The sequence below is a fragment of the Mus caroli genome, unplaced genomic scaffold (genome assembly GCF_978045245.1).
Source record: "Mus caroli unplaced genomic scaffold, Mus_caroli_1 scaffold_3, whole genome shotgun sequence".
NCBI lineage: Eukaryota > Metazoa > Chordata > Mammalia > Rodentia > Muridae > Mus > Mus caroli.
Genome location: NW_028227258.1, coordinates 51,845,874 through 51,868,555, shown reverse-complemented (window position 1 = coordinate 51,868,555; position 22,682 = coordinate 51,845,874). Strand labels below are relative to the sequence as shown.

Below are 22,682 nucleotides of genomic sequence, written 5' to 3'. Positions count from 1 at the left end.
TTGTTTTGTTTTTTTATTAATTAAACGTTAATTTTCTTAGCTGACTTCTAGGTGGTCCAAAGATCTGGCATCTCAATATGAATAATATCCATCATGAAACATCAGCGTTTTCCAGAGAAAACACCTAACTTTAGGCTTCTTTAAGTATCAATCTTTTTTCCCTCCAGGCTAATACGATGTTTAACCGCCCACATTTAGATTTTGCCTAAGAAATGTTCTTCAAAATAAACATTAGTGACGTGAAAGCCTACCTGAAGAGAGCCGTTTTAGACCTTACAGGTTAAAGCCCACCAGCCAAGAAACATCCTCTTCAGACTTTCAGGGACTTCTAAAGGAAGGAACCTGGATTAGGTAAGGTAAGAATGATTTCATGTGAACACAAGGCAAATAAAAGTGGTGTGTAGAGGCAAAGAAGTGAAGAACTTCTATTTTTAATTAACAGAAAGGTTTAAAAAATAGATTCAAATGAAAATACAAAATGCATTCTGAAGTAAAATTAAATTTGGATTATCAATATTTTAGATTATCAACACCATTTTATTAAACCCAAAGTATAGAAAAATTATGAAAACAATATTTCACCAGATGTTCTTATATTACAGAATACAACAAAGGAGAGATAAATCCAGAGTAAGACTTATTAACCCCTACATTGTGGGAATTGAGTCAATCGCCAATTGAAATCAATACTTTTCTTTCTTTCAAGTGACATTTTTCTAGCCCTAACGAAATATTTGTAAGATAACAGTTATACTGTCTGCATAATGATTTTGCAAAACATTAAGAATTAAAAATTGTAAAAGCTGCCAACAAAGGCACTGATCACTGTGGCTTGCTTTCTGAAGCAGTTCTGACCACCAACCTTCTTTCAAACGAGTAGGAGGTAACAGAGATGAATGGATCCAAGCCACAGCGACTGGACCTCAAAAGGCACTGATCAAACTACTGATCGGAAATGCTCCAAATGCACTGTCTGCTTCCCTCAGTGGTCCACTCAGTGTTTAATGACATTTGATATATACTGTACAAAAGGACTGTAGCTCTCATTGTACACATCCGAAAGCCGGATTGTGACTTTCCTCTTGTACACAGACTGGACATAAAGCCCTCAGTCCTAGACTTGATAATACTAGTACATCAAGGAACAAGACTTTCAAAGACACTTTTCTACCTAAACCCACTCTCAGACAGAGGTCAGGGGAAAAAGAGACAGACAGGATCCCCAGAAAGAACTAGTTATGCATGGAGCAACCCTAGGCTCTTCACTCGCCGTTTGTTTTAATACTGCTGCCAACTGTAACAGATTCAAATCTGTACACGACAAGGTGGAAAAAGTCCCAAAATGCAAGTTTTAGAAAAAGAGTGTAGCAAGGACTACTACTACAGCTAACATTGCTACAGTAAAAAACGATGGCAAACAGGGATTTGGCACCACATTTACAAAGGAAAAGCATGCACTGTGAATACACTTTTAGATGTCTCCTAACAAAAAAGGCCACAAAGATGGAAAACAAGGGGCATCTTATACAAAGCCTCCCCATGACTGAGACAAACAGGCAAGAATCAATGTGGTCAACTTAGTAGGTCTGTAGCAGCAAGTCACTGGTTCTCAATTTAGCAGTCTGCATCTCTAATTGACAGCTATCCTGCGTGTGTATCCAAGAAGCAGTTTAACATACTACATCAGTATTCATCTAGTAATTTGGTAATCAGCACAAACAAGGTCAACCCTGACAAATACAAGTTCCAACCGTAAGCGTAAAGCAATGAGAGCAGGAATCGTACTGTAGAACTCTCCAAAGTGAATGCTGTTTAGAAACCATTGTGGTACTTTAAACATGACAGTAACATAAATTTCATTCCGAAAAGCTCTATTAATATAGTCCCAATAACCAGGAAGAATTTTAATTATGGAAATATTACTCCCGACCATTCCAAGAGTTAAAAACAAACAGTTCCTACTAAGAGGAATATTTTCAAGATGTCTGGTGACATTGTGTGCATAGTTAAGATTCAGTCCTCAGAAGTTTCTTTTGCAAACAAGGAAGAGTTTTGAAGTATTCTTTTCTTGATGAGAAAAACCTTAGAAATTAACTACAGGCCATTTGTCAAAAAGACGGGAGAAAGTGAGCTACATGTTTAAGTTCTGGAAGGCAGCACCTCAACTTCAATATGCCCTAAACATTAGATTACAGAGTCCAAGCGACGCCCTGACGATCCAGTCATACTTTACAGTTGTCCAATCCCAGGTCTGATTTGAACATCTCATGCCAATTAAACATTCCCTAATGGAGAAGACTGTGCTGGAGAGCGCTAAGATTCTGCATGTTGCTGCCATTCCTTGGTCCTGTCATGCTTGCTGCTGACCCAAGAGACAGTAGATGACGTCTGGTCTCAACACTCCTCCCTGTAATAGCTAAAAAAGAAAAAGACATTGTTAATTAGAAAAACATTTACAGAGTCACCCCCGCCCCCAGTGGTAACTAAACAGTCTGAAGTTTTACCTTTTACTATGCCATCCTCTCAATAAAGCCCACATTCCTTTAAGTTGTTTTTAATGATGACATCCGTAACAGCATCAAAAACAAACTGCACATTTTTGGTGTCTGTGGCACAGGTGAAGTGAGTGTAGACCTCCTTGGTATCTTTTCTTCGGTTCAGATCTTCAAACTGGCACTGGATGTAAGCAGCTGCCTCTTCGTATGTATTGGAACCTGAGCCAGACAACCAACACTGTCAAGTTGTAACAGCTGCCTGCACCCAGCTAAGTTAGGCCATCAGTATTTACTTAAGGAAAGCAACACCACACAACTGACTACAAACAGAATTCTGCCTCTGTTTCTATTATCATTAGGATTTTCTGTAGTCATTCAATTTTTCATAAGAAAGACTCACACTGAAACTAAAACCAAACCATCATGCTCAAGGAATGAGGAAAACAAGTTTCACTTCCTCTGAGATCTAGAAAGTGTACAAAAGAACTAGAAAAGTAGGCAGGTATGTTTCTAGAGAATACGACCACTTAAAATCTCACAGCCTGACCTTGGAGTGATCCTGAAAGAAGGGCTCCCAACAGGTAGAGCACTTATTTAAAAATCATTCCAATCCCACAGAGGCACCAGCAAAGGCAAACTAACAGATGGGGAACAAGTGGGACCCCAGTTACAGACTCTGACACCGCTCCTCACCCAGCACTGCCTTTAAACTCCTGGCTTCCTACCTTGCCCTCCCAAGTGCTGGGATGCCCATGGTGCTCATCCACAGCCAGTAACACACTTTAAAGGATAAGTCTGTCTCCACAAGCAGCTGCTTTCTAAGGAGTAGGGGCACGAGGAGACCAACAGTAAGCCTTCTTTTTAATATATATAATTAACACTCAGTCATCCACTTTCTACACGGTCTTAGAAACCGCCTGTAGCATCAAGGACACTGTCAAAACAATGTACACTTGTTTTCATAAACTAGAGCCTATTTTGGGTGAGATCAAGCATGGCAAGAAATATCAAGTAAGTACATAGAGAAGACTGGGAGAAAGAAAGAACACATGAAATACAGAACTAAAGGAAGACTACTTTGTTAGGTGCCTAGAGCTCGCAACCCCCATCCCATCTTGGTTTTTCAAGACAGGGTTTCTCTGTGTAGTCTTCACTGTCCTGGAACTCACTCTACACCAGGCTGGCATCTTTCAGGAGTCAGTTCCCTCCTGTAATCCAAGTCCAAGAACTAAACTCAGGTCATAGGCTTGGAAGCACACACCTTATCCGATGAGCCACCTCACTGTCCACTCCCCTTACTTTCTAAGATATTCTGGTTCTTTTCTTTTATATCCTTTATAAACCTTTATTTCTCTCCTGTTGGTAGCTAGTATTTGTCTCATTTTATCTTTTTCTCACCTCATTTTATAGTCATCTCTCTGGTAACTTCATTTATCTCCAATAAGTTAATTACTGCTGTTCTCAGATTTATACATCTAACCTAGCCTTTCCTTATGTCCATACTGTAAGGATCACTACCGGACAGACATCTCTATCTGGTTATTCTACAGATACTTCTAAAACAACATTCCTAAATATAAATTCAGATCACAGCAAAGTATCCAACTGAGAGACTTGAGTGAAGACACCTTTGACTTTCTACTGTTTGCTGAACCTTTCACTGTATTCTAAAAAGAAAGCAGAGTATCAGATAGTGAGAGTCCCCATCCACAGAAACAGCTCAGAGAGACTGTCCCCCTTCTCACTCTGGCCATCTGGTCACAGCTTTCATAATGGCACAGGTCTGCCATCGTTGTCTGTGATCCCTAATTTCAAATAGCTGACTGGCCCACAGCGTTTTACCTTCTTTAGCTATAACCAGACTCTTTCCCAGAGAAACTTGAATTGGAAGTCAAGCAAACCCAGTATGACCTCATTGTTTTAATGGAAGAGACACAGAAATGGTGGCAATGCCATCTTTCATCTTATAAACTGAATAGTAAAGGACATTAGTGGGGACAGAGAAGAATAGACATGGAACCGAGGAAAGAGACAGAGATGATGGGACCTCCTTTAGAGGTGCTTCCCTCGAACTGACTTCACAGTCTGACTTTCACTCCTAGCCCCACCCATATCCTTGTCCTTGGCTTTTAAGATGCTATCCTGGCTCTCACTGAAGGCTGTATCTGCATCTGGAGGCAGTCCTTACTGCCGTCCTCACTACACTGCTGTTAGACTGCTGGTCATACACCATGTGCCCAAGGCCACTTGTCACTAGCTCGACACAGGGCCAGCCTCTTCCTGCTAGTATGTTAAATTCCACAGCTGCCACATGCCCCTTCTCCATTTCTTACATGCAACCCTCTTCTCTAAGTGCCTCTATTCTGCCTAATGACTTCCACTAAAAAAGTTTGTTTTTATATCTCTTTGGACATATGCCAAAATTTCATGTTTGTATTTCATTTCCCTCCAAAGTGAGGACACTGATCTCTGAAGCCACACTCGAAACTTAGGGGCTTTTCTTCAGATGCTTACTGCTGAGCCCACTGTTAGTGAACGCACGAGTCCTGGGACAGCTGATGGGCAGCTGGGAAGCACTGACCTACGATACACACCTCCAACAGCACCTCACGCCCTTTACCTGTGTATTCTGGATAACAGATTGTTAATGGACTCCTCTTTATTTTTTCCTCAAAAAGGTCTTTCTTATTAAGAAAGAGAATGATTGAAGTGTCTGTAAACCATTTGTTGTTACAAATGCTGTCAAACAATTTCATGCTTTCATGCATTCGGTTCTGAAAAACAAACATGGTTATGACAGATTAGCAGCAAGAATAAAAAGCAACTGCCATATCCAGGGATCCATCCCATAATCAGCTTCCAAACGCTGACACCATTGCATACACTAGCAAGATTTTGCTGAAAGGACCCAGATATAGCTGTCTCTTGTGAGACTATGCCGGGGCCTAGCAAACACATTAAGTGGATGCTCACAGTCAGCTATTGGATGGATCACAGGGCCCCCAATGGAGGAGCTAGAGAAAGTATCCAAGGAGCTAAAGGGATCTGCAACCCCATAGGTGGAACATTATTATGAACTAACCAGTACCCCAGAGCTCTTGACTCTAGCTGCATTTGTATCAAAAGATGGCCTAGTCGGCCATCACTGGAAAGAGAGGCCCATTGGACTTGCCAACTTTATATGCCCCAATACAGGGGAATGCCAGGGCCAAGGGGTGGGGGTGGGGGGGGGGGACTGGAGGGGGGAGTGTATTGGGGACTTTTTGGATAGCATTGGAAATGTAATTGAGGAAAATACGTAATTAAAAAAAAAAAAAGAATAAAAAGCAGATTAGTTCACATACCAAGAAGTTTTAAAACAACAAAGTGAATTCATGGAACTAGAGTAGGTACTAACGTGACTTGAAGCCAAGTCAGTCCTGATTTGCATAATTCTTGGGGCAAGGGGTTAAGAAGATGATAAGATGCAATCCTGTGCACACAATGTGGCTACCAAGAGCAAATGTGTAATGGAACAAGGATTTGGGAACTCCAGCTCCACTGACAAGAAAATACAGGGCATTAAGTTTTGGTTCCGTGAGCCATCAGTGGCACCCGTCTTCCTTGAGTCATGCTCACTTCCTAGCTGTATCAGATGGACTTTCTACCCAAAGCGTCAACATACCATTTCCTCATCCTCAGCCAGAACAAGGTCGTAATCACTGAGAGCCACACAAAAGATAATTGCGGTCACTCCCTCAAAACAGTGAATCCACTTTTTTCGTTCGGATCTTTGGCCACCTACATCAAACATTCTGAGTAAGGGGAAAAAGCACAGATTTAGTAACGTCACGCTTATAGTTATTTCTCTCGAGACTGTCGTGGTTAGAACCTCCCCATTATCACACACTCAAACCCCATTGGAACAAAGACAAGAAGCAAATCGTGTCTAAACCATTGTCAGTGGTTAAAAGTATAGGCCAAGCTGAACCTCCCCCTTTCTACACAGGTGCTGGAGGGGCCGAAGTCAGCAGAGTTAAGAACTGAAAAGGACTAAAGGAAGAAGAGCTCAACAGTGAGCCTTAAGAGAACGGTAGCCATGACAACTACTATGTGTTCCGTGTTTACCATGGTGCCAGGCATTACCCTAGACCGTGTGGCACTCTAAGTCCTGTCTCTATATACTTTCCACAGTCTCACTCTGACTCTTAAACTAGTTTGTTCTGAATACCCAACTTGCATCTGAGCTCAAAGTTTATTTGCCTGTGTTAATGAAAAACATATGAAGAGAATTATGGAAAAAAAATTAAATTTGATATCAGGCTTTAAGAATTTGAGATCTTGTGCTAGGTTTAGGAAGAATGACTATAATCTCAGCATTTAGGAGGCTGAGATCGAAGAACAGCAAGTTCAAGACCAGCCTGCACTACACAGCAACTGTCTTAAAAGTAACTAAATAACCAAGTATTCCCCAACACCACCAAAGCTTGCCTGGGCCTAATCATTATCAGCAGCAGCAGCAGCAGCAGCAGCAGCAGCGTGGAGACAGGGGTGCGGGTGCGGGGAGGGAAGCTGCTCACACGCTATGTTCTAATCTGGATTGGTTTTAGTCTCCTGATTGCTAAGTTTGTACCAACAGTGTCCATCCTTACTTCCTACATCGACAGGAACAGCTGTCCTACTTTGTCTTGTAGTCAATACCTGGGTCTAGATGGGGGCAGTACTCAAATGCTCACACTCTCTCAAGATCTGTATCTGATAGCAATGATAAAGCTTTTTGCTACATTGCTCTAGTGAGTGAAATCTTCAGTAACCTGGGATCTAAATTTGCAGAGATTTTTTTTCACCCCCACAGATGAGGAGAAGGAAAGTCCACGTGACCTCCCGGATGACGTGAGCATGCATCCTATCTCTTCCTGACCCAACCCTTCCTTTCGGGGATCTTGCTGTTCTTTGCAACCTTTGGTCTTGCATGACAGCTAAACGATGTAATCACAGATTGGCCTTAATCCAGGGTCATGTTGTAGGCTTTAGAAAAGCTAACATTTCACCATAAAAATCTTTCAAAGACAGGCACATTAGTACACTAATAATTCTAGTTTACATCCCCATTTTCTATAAAGTCCATAAGACAAAGAGATGCAATGAAGTCCCAAAGCTGGCTTTTAGTACCTAGTAACACGGTATTATTCAATAACATCAATATTTTATAAACATTTCCTCATAACTCAAAGCAATTACACAATGCCTTGCAATACTTCAGTAAATGTTTGCATAAATGGATAGTGGTTTTGCGTAGAGAAGAAGAAAAGGAAGAGGTGACAGTACTTCATACTAAGACATCTACATGCCAATACAAAGGACTTGTGGCACTTTAATCTTGGCTACTGATCCTGGCATAGAAAGATAGTTACCTAGCTAAAGATCAGCCTATGACATCAATGAAAAATGGTTTTGGTATTTAATTAGAACTGAATTACTAATTTTCCAGTGTACAGAGAAACTTCCTCCCTATGGCCTCACAGGGTAATCCATATAGCTTCTGCAGACTTTGTTAAGTAACTTCATCAGTATTTAAGATAAGCAGCCCGTTTACCCGAAACCATTCATCAGGTTTCAAATCCACTTTAGGTTGTTAAGATCCCAATACTTCAGCTGGTACTAGTATTTAAGTCCCGTGTGGCCTCACTGAAGACCTGAGGTGGTAGCTCCCTTCATCTGCAGTAATGCTGACTGTCACATATTACACACAAACATAAACCAGGGAACTTCTGTTTGTTTGTTTGTTTGGGTTTTTTTTTTTTTTTTTTTTTTTTTTTTTTTGGTTTTTCGAGACAGGGTTTCTCTGTGTAGCTCTGGCTGTCCTGGAACCCACTCTGTAGACCAGGCTGGCCTCGAACTCAGAAATCCGCTTGCCTCTGCCTCCCGAGTGCTGGGATTAAAGACGTGCCCGGCACCAGGTAACTTCTTAAACACTGAACACACACTAAAGGAGAAAAGGTTACTGCTGACCTCAAAGGTTACAAACACAGAAAAAAGGAACCAAAACCAGTTTTAGTATTTTTTTAAAGTCTACTAACAAAAAGAAGAGCAGAGGCTTTTTCTTGGAATTGCTGGTGCTATGAAAAAATTCTCTGCAAACACTAGAATGTCCTTTACTGTCTATGTCATCATCACCTCTCTAAAACACCTCAATCCCAGGCCTATTTTGCCCTGCACTACAAACTTAATTGAGCATGATGCTGTGCATGTACAAACCCAAGGCCCCCGAGCTTAGCTCTGGCCCATTAACCTTAACGGGAAGGGGAGCCGTCTGAGAGGAGTGGTACTGCTAAGAAATAGTCCTGTTTTACTGTCAGCACATCAGGATGAAGCCATCCATACGTTATTGTCTACCTATTTAGTACGTTCTGATCCTTCTAGCAATAGTCAATACCTATTTGGCAACTAACAAAAACGTGCTGAAAATGTAAACAAATACAAACTGATAATTGTATAATGAATTCTAATGGTAGGTAAACTATTATTTAATTTTACATTTAATTTCCTCTAAATACTGATGCTATCTGGAGGAGAAAAATAAATAAATGTGTGGGGTGTAATCAGATAAAACATTAAGCTAATGGCTCTTAAATATTAAGTTTCTAAACCAAGGAACACTGCTTACAAAGATCTTACCCCCAGACAGAGAGGCTAACTAGGGGGAGTCAGTAAGCCAGGCATGTGGTATCCACCTGCAACCCCAGCACTCAGCAGGCAGAGGTGGAAGATGCAAACTTGAGGCCACCCTGGTCTACACAGCAAGAACTAGGTCATCCAGGTTTACATTGTGAGATCTTGACTCAAAAACAAAAGCAAAAAACTTTTGGTTCTTTGTGCCAGACCCAGGCAGGAACAGGCTATGACTTACTTGAAGTAGAGTTCCTTGAAGGTGAAGTGGGTCTCCACAATGCCTGTAGTCTTCACTCTTGTCCGAAGAACATCTTGTTGAGTTGGAATGTAGTTGGTCTGGGATATTCTATCCAAATCATTTAGGTAGCTAAATAAAATGCATATTGGTTTTTACTTGGTAAAGTCAACCATGGACATGACAAATCAACAGACTAAACTAGCAGCTTGGCAAAAGTTAATTCTGGGACTGGCTAAGTACTGGCACGTGTGAGGCCTAGGTTCAATCCCAAGTGCCAACAAACAACAAACAAAGGTACCCTGAAACTCACTGAAGGGCAGAAAAATATTAAATCTTCAGTATCATACAATGAGAGAAAAAAGTGAATCAAGTATAGGGAAGTTAATAGGTTCTACGTAGACACAGTAACAAGAATGGTTTCAAATATACCGCAAAAGCAAATTTTAAAAACATGGTAATTGTATTATTGCTAAAAAAAAAAAAAAAAAAAAAATCTGAAATCTAATATGAAGTGAGCTATGCACTATACAGCAGAAAAAAAAAAAACAAACTGGGATTGTGACAAAGACCTGTAACCCTGGACCCCATGAATTCCAGGCAAGTCTGGGCTACACAGCAAGACCCATATGAAAATAGAATAACAAAAAGTTAAAAGTTCTTGGATACTTAAGTTTATGTCAGCTGCATACATAACTATCTGACAGCTTCTTTTTTTTTTTTCTTTGTTTGTTTGTTTTTTATTTTATTTTTTTTTTGATTTTTAATATTTTTATTACATATTTTCCTCAATTACATTTCCAATGCTATCCCAAAAGTCCCCCATAGCGCCCCCCACTTCCCTACCCACCCATTCCCATTCTTTTGGCCCTGGCATTCCCCTATATTGGGGCATATAAAGTTTGCAAGTCCAATGGGCCTCTCTTTCCATTGATGGCCGACTAGGCCATCTTTCGATACATATGCAGCTAGAGACAAGAGCTCCGGGGTTCTGGTTAGTACATCATGTTGTTCCAACAATAGGGTTGCAGATCCCTTTAGCTCCTTGGGTACTTTCTCTAGCTTCTCCATTGGGAGCCCTGTGATACATCCAATAGCTGACTGTGAACATCCACTCCTGTGTTTGCTAGGCCCCGGCATCGTCTCACAAGAGACAGCTATATTTGGGTCCTTTCAGCAAAATCTTGCTAGTGTATGCAATGGTGTCAGCGTTTAGAAGCTGATTATGGGATGGATCCCTGGATACGGCAGTCTCTAAATGGTCCATCCTTTCATCACAGCTACGAACTTTGTCTCTGTAACTCCTTCCCTGGGTGTTTTGTTCCCAATTCTAAGAAGGTGCACAGTGTCCACACTTTGGTCTTCATTCTTCTTGAGTTTCATGCGTTTAGCAAATTGTATCTTATATCTTGGGTATCCTAAGTTTTGGGCTAATATCCACTTATCAGTGAATACATATTGTGTGAGTTCTTTTGTGATTGTGTTACTTCACTCAAGATGATGCCCTCCAGGTCCATCCATTTGGCTAGGAATTTCATAAATTCATTCTTTTTAATAGCTGATTAGTACTCCATTGTGTAAATGTACCATAATTTCTGTATCCATTCCTCTGTTGAGGGACATCTGGGTTCTTTCCAGCTTCTGGCTATTATAAGTAGGGCTGATATGAACATAGTGGAGCATGTGTCCTTTTTACCGGTTGGGACATCTTCTGGATATATGCCCTCTGACAGCTTCTTAAAGAATGATACTTGATGTGAAAATGAGAAGAACTACATTCAGTGAGAATATAGGTGGATATGTGAGTATAAGCTTATAAACCCAGAACCTGAGGATGCAGAGGCAAGATGCCACATGTTTGAGACAAATCAGGAAGATACAAAGTTTCAGGCCAGCCTGGGCTATGTAACAAGACCCCATTTCAAAAAAAGGGGGAAGAGAGTAGGGGAAAGACAAAGGCTGATTCCAGACCCAAAAAAAAAAAAAAAAGAAGAGCAGATGCACTACTTTAAGTGTGCCATTCAGATCGTCTACAAACCAAATACCACCATTAACATAGAGTTGAGCTTGGATGAACAGTGACAGAGGGACCCAACTTTATAAATAACATGTAGTTGGGGGAGTCAGAGCTTACTCAATGGATGACAGAAGAAATGATTAAAAATTTACCTCTGGTGGCCACTGAATTGCTTAAACTACCAGTATACGCACATAAAGACAATCTTAGTTTTAAAAAGACGGCAAGAATCCTTTTATTGTTTGTCAAATTATTTCTACTGAAAGAGTAAAAGTAAGCTTTATAAATAGCATTTATATATACCATTTCTTTTAACAATTGTGACAGAATGAAAATGGGAAAATATAAGGCTAGAGAAAATACCTTAATAACCAAAAGTCCTTTATCTTGATTGGGGCAGGGGGTGGGGGGGCAGGAGGTACAGATGCCAAGTACTCACCAGGTCCCCCAAAAAGTAAACTTTAAAAATACAGCAATGAATATATAAATGTGTGCGTTTGAAGACAGCTACAGTGAACTTATACTAATAAATCTTTGGCCGGAGAAAAGTGGGGTTGGCTAGAGCAAGCAGAGGTCCTAAGTTCAATTCCCAACAATCACATGAAGGATCACAACCATCTGTTCAACTAAAGTGTGTACTCATATACATAAAAAAAAAAAAAAAAAAAGGTTAAGTGTAATGACTACTACCAGAAAACCTCACAGTACAGCAGTACAGAGAGTATAAAAGGACTGGCACACCCGTGGTGGTGCTGCACATCTCATCCTAGCATGTAAGGCAGGGCAGGGGGATCTCTGTGTGTTCTAGGCCAGCCAGAGTTACACAGTGAGATCCAGTCTCAAGTACAATAATAACTAAGGGGTGGGGCAGCTCTGTGTGTGTGTGTGTGTGTGTGTGTGTGAGAGTGAGTAGGGGGCGTTACCCCTCTAGCTATCAGTGCTTTGTCCTATACGGAGAGCATCTAGATGTCTCAACTTTACTTGCTTATTATAAATAGATGTCTGAGATAACCTTAAAGTGAGACAACTGTAGCACAGGACCCTACAAACTTTTGGACATCAGTACTTAAACATTTCCTTAAGGATAGGCAATGAACATTCTCTAGAGTCACCAAAATATATATATATTTATTTATTTATTCGGGGCAGAGTTTCTCTGTGTAGCCCTGGCTGTCCTGGAACTCACTCTGTCGATCGGGCTGCCTCTGCCTCCCGAGTTCTGGGGTTAAAGGTGTGCACCACCACTGCTTAGTTACCAACTTATTGTCTATCACAGTTTCAAAGTAAAAAAAAAAAAAAATCACTTACTATGAAGCAGAATCATTGAGCTGATATTCCCTGGACCTGCTAAAGCATGCTTGCACCCCGCCATCTCGCCATAAACGTTTAATCACGCCTGCTAGTTCTGAAGTCATGACTCCTTCTTCAGCACTCCCAGCTAAAACAAATAACTGTCGGGCATCATCCTGAGAAAAACAGTTAAGACAGGGACAGATGAGTTCCCACTTCTTCAGACTAAATGAGTTTCATTTTTCACACAGTTATGTGCGCGCGCAGAATCATAGTTTAGAAGAGGTGCTATAGAGACCTTTCCTGACAAGGTAGCATGAGAAAACTAGCAACTAAATCCCCAGCCCACCCTCCCACTACAATTCTAAATACAGATAGCTGAATAATGATCTGCCTTCCTCTTAATTCTCCATGTCATACCACCATCCTCAGAAAAGGTCTCTTGATGGACTTGCAACCCTCTACCCTGATGACTTATGATTTATGACACTGGTGGGGTGGAGACTCTGCTCTGAGACAAGTATATGTAATAACGCTAAGGTAAGCCCTTACTGAGGACTGGGAGGATGGCTCAGGAGATAAACTGCACGCTGTGCCAGCATGAGGACCTGAGTTCAGATCCATGTACGAGCTGGATGCAATGGTACAAACCTGTTCCCTCAGTGCTGGGAAGCAGATAGAAGAAGGATCCTGGACATCCCTGGCCTGCCAATCTGGCCAAGGACATGCTCCAGACTTGGAGAGATGCTCTCCAAACATCAGGAGAAAAATGGTAGAAGGAAACACCTGAAGCCAACCTCCACCTTCCACACACTCATATGCCCACCCCCCACATGTCTGAATTTTTTTTTTTTTTTAGATTTATTTATTTATTTTATGTAAGTACACTGTAGCTGTCTTCAGACACTCCAGAAGAGGGCGCCAGATCTCGTTACGGATGGTTGTGAGCCACCATGTGGTTGCTGGGATTTGAACTCTGGACCTTCGGAAGAGCAGTCGGATGCTCTTACCCACTGAGCCATCTCACCAGCCCCATGTCTGAATTTTTATTTCACAGAACTGCTGAAGGTGCATCTCAGTGGTAGAGCACTTACCTACTACTACATAGAAATGAAAAGTTTTGTACAAAAGAAGTAAGTCTAACCATGGCACAGGGACTAAAACATTAATCGAGTTTGAGGCAAAGGCTGTTCTTCCTTCCCCTTCATTGGAGACAGCAGAAATGGAAGAGGAAATGAAGGCATGTAAGAAGGAGAAAGCCTAGTAACAAGAATTGACCCCTTAGGGAAAATATTTAGTGTCTAGATTTCCCCCAAAGCAACACCAACAATGTTCTGTTGCGACAGGAGGAAGAGGTGCTGGAGGGGGAACAGCAAGAGTGACAGGATCAGAAGGGCATGACTCTCAGGCAGGAATTGTGGTAGTTTTCTTTATTTTATCCACGTGCAGTATTTAAACCTGAAGACAGCAGGGCAGTGGAGGCACACACCTTTGATCCCAGCACTCAGGAGGGCAGAGGCAGGTAGATCTCTGAGTTCAAGGCCAGCCTGGTCTATAGAATGAGTCCTGGACAGCCAAGGCTACACAGAGAAATCCTGTCTCAAAACAACAACAAAACTAAATACTGAGCTCAAAGATTTCGCTATATGAATCTAATATCTACCTAAAAATTAAAATAACTATACAGATGAAGTTTTTTTTAATCAGATAATATGCCAGGCAGTGGTGGCACACGCCTTTAATCCCAGCACTTGTGAGGCAGAGACAGGCAGATTTCTGAGTTCGAGGCCAGCCTGGTCTACAAAGTGAGTTCCAGGACAGCCAGGGCTATACAGAGAAACCCTGTCTCAAAACAAACAAACAAACACCCCCCCAAAACCCCAAAAAACCAAAAACAACAATAACAACAAAAATCACATAATACATAACTAAAAAGTGAAGGGAGAAGAGAATTTATATCTTAAGTAGTCATTAAGACAATGACCACTAGCAAGCAAAGGCACTGTGGAACACAGATGCAGTACCACCTACCTCCCACCCACAAAAATCACCATGCTGCATTCAAATTAACTTTGCCAAACTCTGGCATCAATCAAGGCTCTGTCCAAACTTTCTAGTAACACTGTGGCTCGTCTTGTAGCAAACTCCATGTGTGATCAGTATTTCCTCTCCCTCTTGTTTCTTTCTCATTGGTGTGGGAGGAGTGAGTGTTGTATGTATGTGTGTATATATGCACACTCAGGTGTGTACACACAAGAGAGCCAGAGAAAGAAGTCTGACGTCTTCTAACACTCTTTGCCTAATTCCCTTGAGACATTGTCAACTGCCCCACGGTCTCTCACTGAACCCAAGGCTTGTCATTTATCTGGACTGTGTAGCCAATAAGCTCCCAGGATTTGTCGTCTCTGTCTCCTAGTACTGAGGCTACCGCTGCATACCTGATTCTCCTTTAATGAGGGTACTTAGAGTTTTAACTCAGTCCTCATGCTTATGTAACAAGCGCTCTTAGCCATAAGCCACTTTCCCAGCCCCTCTTATCATCATCATCATCACCATCACCATCACCACCACCACCACCACCATCACCGCCACCATCGTCTTTTTAAATAAAAAAGCGAATGATTAAGAAATGGTTAAGCATTAAACAAACTGCCCAAACCACTAAATGACAAATACGATATTTTCCACATATTGTATACTGCTTTATCTAACATTTAAAACTACACAGATCCTGAAATTTGACCTATACTTAAGCAGGTATACAAAAAATTATTTGTTTCTTTTTTTTTAATACCATGTTGCTCAAATTTTAGAAACTTGAAAATCCAGGGATTATTAGCACATACTGACACCGCTCTGAGTAGAGTTTTTAGAGAAACATTTTCCCCTCCTACTTCACTGCTCATCAGCCTGCCCTAGCGTCCTCACAGTAAACCTGCTCTATAGACTTAGAGTCCCCTCTTCACAACAAACTTCATACTTCTACACTTTAGCAGAGATGAAAGAAAATGGTCTCCTACTCTGCTCTACTCTTTTCATTCTCTTAGCAACCATTTAAAACTAGAGGAACAGAATGATAAATACAAATATAAACCCTTACCTAGGAGAGAAAAAGAGTTTAAAACTTTACACGTTCCTTCTCAGAGTAGGCTGCATAGATGCTGTAAAGCTAGGTGACTCAGGAGCCCTGAGAGGGACTGAGAATGTCAGGGCCATCGGGTGACAGGAGTACTGATGATAATAGCTGTGTCTGTGCGTGAACATTAGCATGTGTGTGGAGCAAAGGACAGTCTCAGGCACTGTTGCTAAGGAGCCATCTGCCCTTTGGTTTGTTTGTTTGTGTGAGACAGGGTCTCTCTTTGGCCTGTGGCTCAATGATTCAGCTGTCCAGAAAGCCCCAAGGATCCTGTCTCTGTGTCCCCAGCACTAGAGAACACATGCACACCATGAGCACCTGGCCTTTTAGTGAGTTCTAGAGAACAAACTCGTGTTTTTACGCCAAGCCAGTGCTCCCGACTGCTCTAACTCTCAGAACCTGATGACATCTGAAGGAAGGAAATGAGTTGGGAGAGGAACGGTCGGGAAGCAGAGGTGAATGGAGGATGGGGACAAAATAAGGGGCAAAAGAAAAACATGTGAGAAACCAAGGAATAAATAACAGGAGAAAAAGTCAACAGAGAGAAGAAAAACGAATAAACACAGTATAATTAACCAATTATAAAATACAACCAATATTATAAAGAAGTAGTTAGGTGACATGAAGGGAAAAAAAAAACATAAAAGAATTCTAGTTCAAAGAAGTAGTCAGCATGACTCAAATGGGAAGAAGCTAAGATTTGACTAAAAATTAGATTTTACTTGAACTAACAAATTTCCCTAAGAATAAAAAACTAGCATGTGCAGCAAGACTACTGTGAATCCAAGTCCAGCCTGGACTCCTAGGTAAGACAGTCTTTAAAAATCAAAAACGGGGTATGAGGCAATGGCTCAGTCAAGAGCATGTTCTGCTCTTTCAGGACAGAGTTTGATTTTTCAGCACCCACACGAAGTAGTGTCAAACTCCCTATAATTCCAGCTCTGGAAAATCAAACACCTCTGGCCTTCAAGGGGATCCACACACATGCAATATGCACATGTGGACACACACATACACATAATTAAAAACAAAATTTAAAAAAGAGAAAAAGAAAAAAGGGGCAGGAAACAGCCTGAGGGCTAAATGTTGTCCACAGACTCACCCAGCACAGCTGAGACCGAGTACCATCCCCAGGAGGAAGAAGAGGCCCTGAACTCTGTTACGAGACAGTAAAAGTCACTCACATATCTCCCTAGTCTTCTTTTCTTACTGTTCTTTTCTCCCACAACCCTTAACTAGGTCCTGATCCCTTATTTCACCTCCAAGATATATTCTACTCAACAAGTCAAAGCCACAGCAGCTCTCTGAATATTTTCCTTTTCACTTCCCACTTATCAACCCTAACTTGCAGCTGATAAACCGAGCAGCTCATAGCCATCCCTAGGCTGCTCACGAGCACATAGGTTTTGTCTTTCTGGGCAAAGCCCTCCCCCTCCCAACCCCCTTCCATTTATTTCCCAGGGCACTTAAGAACTGCACCACGGAACATGGCTGGCACCCTTTGATGGACTCTATACTTCTCTAGCACGTTCTTGAAAATGAGCTGGAAACAACATAAGACCTCCTGTCTTCATTTTGGTCCTTTCTCCACTGGCTTCAAACATCCTACTTCACAAACTGCCCCAAAGTGTACTAAGTGTTATTAACTGACTTTTAAATTCTGATATATCTAAAGCATTAAAGAGTTATATTAGAGTAAGTAACAACCCAATTCTAATTGAACCCTGAATTCAATGAAAGACAGTGATAAGATATTTTGAACACCTAAAATCACCTCTAAAATTGGGATGTTAGTGTTTATGTCCTTACAGAATTTATTTTGGGAATTTTTTTCCCTTTGACCCCCTACAGCTCTGAAAGCAAGACTAAATATACAACATATACAACCTGTCTTTTAGAGTAACATTTAGCATCATCAACTACTATAAAATATATGTCAATGGTGTTGCAAAGGAAGCAACTGAACACAGCCATCACACAGCCCATCTACAGAATTCCATTTCCAGGGCTCTGCATGCGGCAGTAACTTACTGTCTCCTGAGTCAGACCTAACACTTCAAAAACAGACACACGGTATTTTGTTCCATTTTATCTTCTTGTTCCCTAAAACATGACACAAATTTGGCTTAACTGTGCCTACTGAAGAGCAGCAAGGGAAGAGGAAATGAGAAATACTTACTGCTCTGGCAGCTTCCCCAAAATCAATCTTCAACCGTCCCATGGCTCGTATGATTGCAATGATGGACTGAATAGTATTGCTGTAGACAACTACTTTATACTGTTTACATTCGTCCTCTGAATAGCCGTCCTCATGAATGATTCTTCAAAAAGGAGAAAACCGCAAGTCAATACCATGAATGGAAAATGAAAACATTATAAACTTTTTATGAAGAGAAGGAAATTCAGTCTTAGAAGGCCCTGGGTGAACTTACTTCATCTGTTTCACGATGGTACTTTTACCAGATTCTCCAGCGCCTAAAAAAAGCAAAACAAAACAAAAAAACAGATTTTGAATTTCTTTGTAATCAAACAGATGTGGAGTAAGCAATGCAACTAGGAAGTCTAGCTTAAGGGGATTCAGGTCCAAATGGGAATTTTGGTGAGCTTTCATGACTATTAGGAAAACTGGTTTTCAATTAGAGCATTTTGCTTTTGTTTAATGTTGATACCATTTGTGCAAAACAGACATTACTCAAGGATAGCAACACAAATATTTTTAGTAACATCATAAAACATGATATACTCAATGAACACAGGCAACAAATAGGCCTATGGCCTACTCATAGTTAGTAATTCTGTAACCTGCCATGGACCTGAAGAATATTCCATAAGCAACCCTCCTAGTCACAGAGCTAGAAAAGTTCCAATATCAGCAGAACTCTTGTTGCCTTTACCTTTCATGAGTCAGCTCTTCTGGGGGGGAGGGGGCGGATTTACACAGCCTCCTTTGATGACTGAAATCACTCTTAAACTAAAGATCAAAGGTCAAATAAACTTTCAGATCTTGACAGTCTGCCTGCTAGGTCTTCCCTGATTAGTAATTCTTCCATTTTCCAAAATGCCTCTTGTAACATTACCACTCTCCCCAGCATCAAATGCTACTTCTGACTCATAAATGACAGTCCTGCTCCTCCTTTTTAGAGAAAGTGGAAGGCAATCGGAGAGCACTACCCCACTTCCCATAACCAAATCTACTAGTCTACCTGTATGTATCTCCATTAACATTCTCTAGGTTCAGTGTCTCAATGCCCTTATCGCTCTGACTATATACTTAACTTCATTGCAGCTCGACTTGTAGCTGTTGCAATTTCTAGTGTCACCAAAGCATCACTATTTTCTCTTCTTACTCGGATAGTCTTAGCACACAGGCTGTTGTTCTACCATCTTTACACAACCCACCAGTACCATTCTTTGACATCCCCTTACACATTCACTTTCTTCTATCTACTATTCCACCTTCCCTGTGCCTCCCTTTTTAGAAGATCGATTGTGTTTATGGGGTTGGGGGAAGAGTGACAACTCACATGAACAGGTGTGGAGGTCAGAGGGCAGCTTACAGGAGTTGGTTTTCTCCTTCCACACGAAGGTCCCAGGGATCAACTGAGGTTTCAGACTAAAAAGCAAGCAACTCTACCTACTGAGCTATCTTTGCTGCCCCTCTCTGTGTTCCTTTATAGCAAAATTTCCCTAGCCTGTCATCCATACTTACAATCTTTAATTAAGAACCTCCAGCTCATAGCCACCACTCCACTGAAACCATTTCTAAACAGCTCAGTGGTTATTTCTAGGCCTTCCCCTGCCGTTCAAGACAGCTTTTTTCAAAGTTGATCTTTGTCTTTTTCTCTACATATACTAATTTAAGTTTATTTATTTATATATATGAGTGCTCTGTCTCCCTGTATGTATGCATGACAGAAGAGGGCATCAGACTCCATTATAGATGTTTATGAGCCACCAAGTGGTTGCTGGGAATTGAACTCAGGACCTCTGGAAGCACAACTCAGTTAACCACTGAGCCTCCTCTCCAGACCCTATGCTTTTTTCTAACTTGCCTAACTTGATGCTTTAAGGCACTATTCATGAATAAACGTTAAAGAGCGATGAGTAACGTGTATCAGGACATTCTAAGTATCTTGGTAATATGAACTCATTCAACCCTCACACCTCTGTAAGGTAGACCCTATTACCCTCATTTTATAATGAGATAAATAAAGCAAAAAGGTCAAGTAATTTGTCTAGTTATACAGCAGTGGCAAAATTGAAATTTCCACTCTTTCACTTCAAAGCTGGCATGTACTAGATTCCAAAACTTAGCTCGCCAACCTTGCTTTCCAGGGCTGACTTCAAACTCATTTCCTACCGTCTGTAGCACAGCAGATGTCCCAGAAGCATCTCAAACTTAATGCCCAACACAATGAATGACAGGTATTCATTCCCACTTCCACCTCAAACAAACCTGCTCTTCCCTCAGTCTCTCATCTCAGCAAATGGGACTAACATTTACCTAACTTGCTAAGGTCAAAAGTAGCAAGTGACATAAAAGGAAGAAAGAGGTGGAATAGGGACGCCAGCATTAATACATGTTAAAGACTAGTAAAATTTATAATCTTAACAGCTTGGTCCTTATACACTGGAAACCACAGTCTACCTAATACATGCAAAACTTCCATAATTCTTTTTTAAGATAGGGTCTAGCTATGTAATCTTGGAAGTATGAGAAGTCTATGTACACCAGGCTGGCCTTGAACTTACAAGGATCCTCTTCTTTTTTCTACCCAATAGTCCATTGGCTAGAATCACACCTATACAACACGCCTGCCTAGACCATGTCACAACACTGACTGGAGTTTCCACCTGGCCTCCATTTACACCCAAATTATAATGTGTGGCTAATAACGTCCAATACACTCTGGTCCCTGCCTACCTCCTCAGCCTCATTTCTTGTTGGTCTCTAGCCTAGCCTCAGTGTTCTTGTCAGACCAGCTTTTTTCTGTTTCCTCTAAGGTGCAAAACTGGTTCTTGCTGGGCTGGATTCTGACTCACAGTCTCCTGCTGGCTGACTGAAATAATGTCTGCTAGGTTTTCTTCTTCACTCACCTTCTGCCCTCAGAGCATCCCTGATGAAGTTACCTGAGCACTTCCCACCCTACACTGTCCACTCGCTTGCAGCACAAATCTTCACGGCACTCACTCACTTTCTGTCTCTTCACTGAAACAAAAGCTCTACCAAGCTGTTCTTCTCTGTATCCTGGAGTCCTCAACTGGACCCAACATCACTTAGTCAAATAATTAATCAAATAACTATTGAACACACGTGCATTTAATAAGCATGATAACACACTAAATATTTCTCAACTTTATCAACAAAAACTAGTTAAAGTAACATCTGAATATAAAAATTGAAGATAACTACATTCTTGCAAAATCAAGAAGTGTATCTATATCTTTATCTCTGTTCTTACTACAGAGTTGTAACTGGGTAGACTACACAGTTAATATTCAAGTAGCTGAGGGTCTTCTAAGACTGTCAAAAATATTAATTTCACTACTCATACCTAGAAAAGCATTTTAATTTGGGGGAAGAAAACAGAAATTCATGCTGACTTTTTAAAAAATTGTTAAATTCAAAATTCCCAAACCATTCTATATGAGCAATAGTGTAATGAAGTACTGGATGCTCTCCTTTAAATATTGAAAATGGTATTCCTACTGCTCATGTCAGACTGTTTTTTAAAAATTATAAATAAATCTCTTAATCAAGTCACAAATTTCTACCCATCTCATTTAATTCTACTCTTTGAAAGTGTTACATATCACACACACACACACACACAAACTCTACCTCTATTCTATTCTACACACCCTACCTCTATTCTATTCTATCTCTCTTATATTTCTCAAAGATTCTCTAAATAATATCATTCTGGGAGCTGGGAATACAGCTCAGTGGTAGAACACTTGCCTAACCTGTGCAAGGCCCTGGTTCCACCCTCTATTTTGTAAAAAGAAAATGTCTGTCTGCCCTCCCTTTTCTATTTTTCTTTTTTGTTTTTTTCAAGACAGGGTTTCTCTGAATAGCCCTGGCAGTCCTGGAACTCACTTTGTAGACCAGGCTGGCCTTGAACTCAGAAATCCGCCTGCCTCTGCCTCCCAAGTGCTGGGATTAAAGGCGTGTGCTACCACGCCCAGCTGCCCTCCCTTTTCTATTACTCTGTACTTCTCCCCTAGCCTTTATTAGGCACTCAGTCCATCTCATAAAGGAAGGCAGCTCTTATTGCCACAGGATTTGTTTTCAGCGTGTGTTATAGATATAAAGAGTGAATCACATTTTATATCAAAGGCCTTGGCCCATTTAATTTTCAGACTCTCATGAAAAGTGCCACCACCATTTTACCCATCTTCCAAGTACATTCTGAGACTAAGAGTCATTTGGATTTGAAATCCATTCATTATTCTAGATATCTTAGTTGTGATAAAACATCATGACTAGCATCAACTCTCGGGTCACACTCCATCACTGAGGAATGATGGGACAGGAATTCAAACAGGGCAGAAACCTGGAGGCAGGAGCTGATGCAGACAGAGGCCCTGGAGGATACTGTTTACTGGCTTGCTCAGCCTGCTTTCTTATACAACGCAGGACCACCAGCCCAGGGGTGGGAACATCCACAATGGGTTGGGCCTTTCCCGTGACCACTAATTAAGAAAATGTCCTGCAGGCTTGCCTACAACTGGATCTTATGGAGGTTTTTTCTTAATTGAGAGTCCCTTTTCCCAATGACTCCAGCTTGTGCGAAGCAGGCATAAAACTAGCAAGCATGGTAAACTTACCAAGCTGGAACATAGTTTTCTCTCTCC

General features: G+C 41.1%; 1 protein-coding gene across 1 annotated transcript in view; it reads right to left on the bottom strand.

Annotated features, from left to right (window-relative positions):
* Nucleotides 1-415: 415 nt before the first annotated feature.
* The window catches only part of Gnai3 (G protein subunit alpha i3), a 39,447-nt gene continuing 17,180 nt past the window's right edge, over nucleotides 416-22,682 (bottom strand). Inside the window, exons 2-9 of the mRNA XM_021157518.2 lie at nucleotides 18,257-18,299; nucleotides 18,004-18,145; nucleotides 12,707-12,864; nucleotides 9,385-9,513; nucleotides 6,160-6,289; nucleotides 5,116-5,269; nucleotides 2,505-2,714; nucleotides 416-2,416 (exon numbers count right to left, since the gene is read on the bottom strand). Coding sequence (XP_021013177.1) covers nucleotides 2,524-2,714; nucleotides 5,116-5,269; nucleotides 6,160-6,289; nucleotides 9,385-9,513; nucleotides 12,707-12,864; nucleotides 18,004-18,145; nucleotides 18,257-18,299 — 947 coding nt within the window. The 3' untranslated portion in view covers nucleotides 416-2,416; nucleotides 2,505-2,523. The remainder of the gene's footprint in view (nucleotides 2,417-2,504; nucleotides 2,715-5,115; nucleotides 5,270-6,159; nucleotides 6,290-9,384; nucleotides 9,514-12,706; nucleotides 12,865-18,003; nucleotides 18,146-18,256; nucleotides 18,300-22,682) is intronic.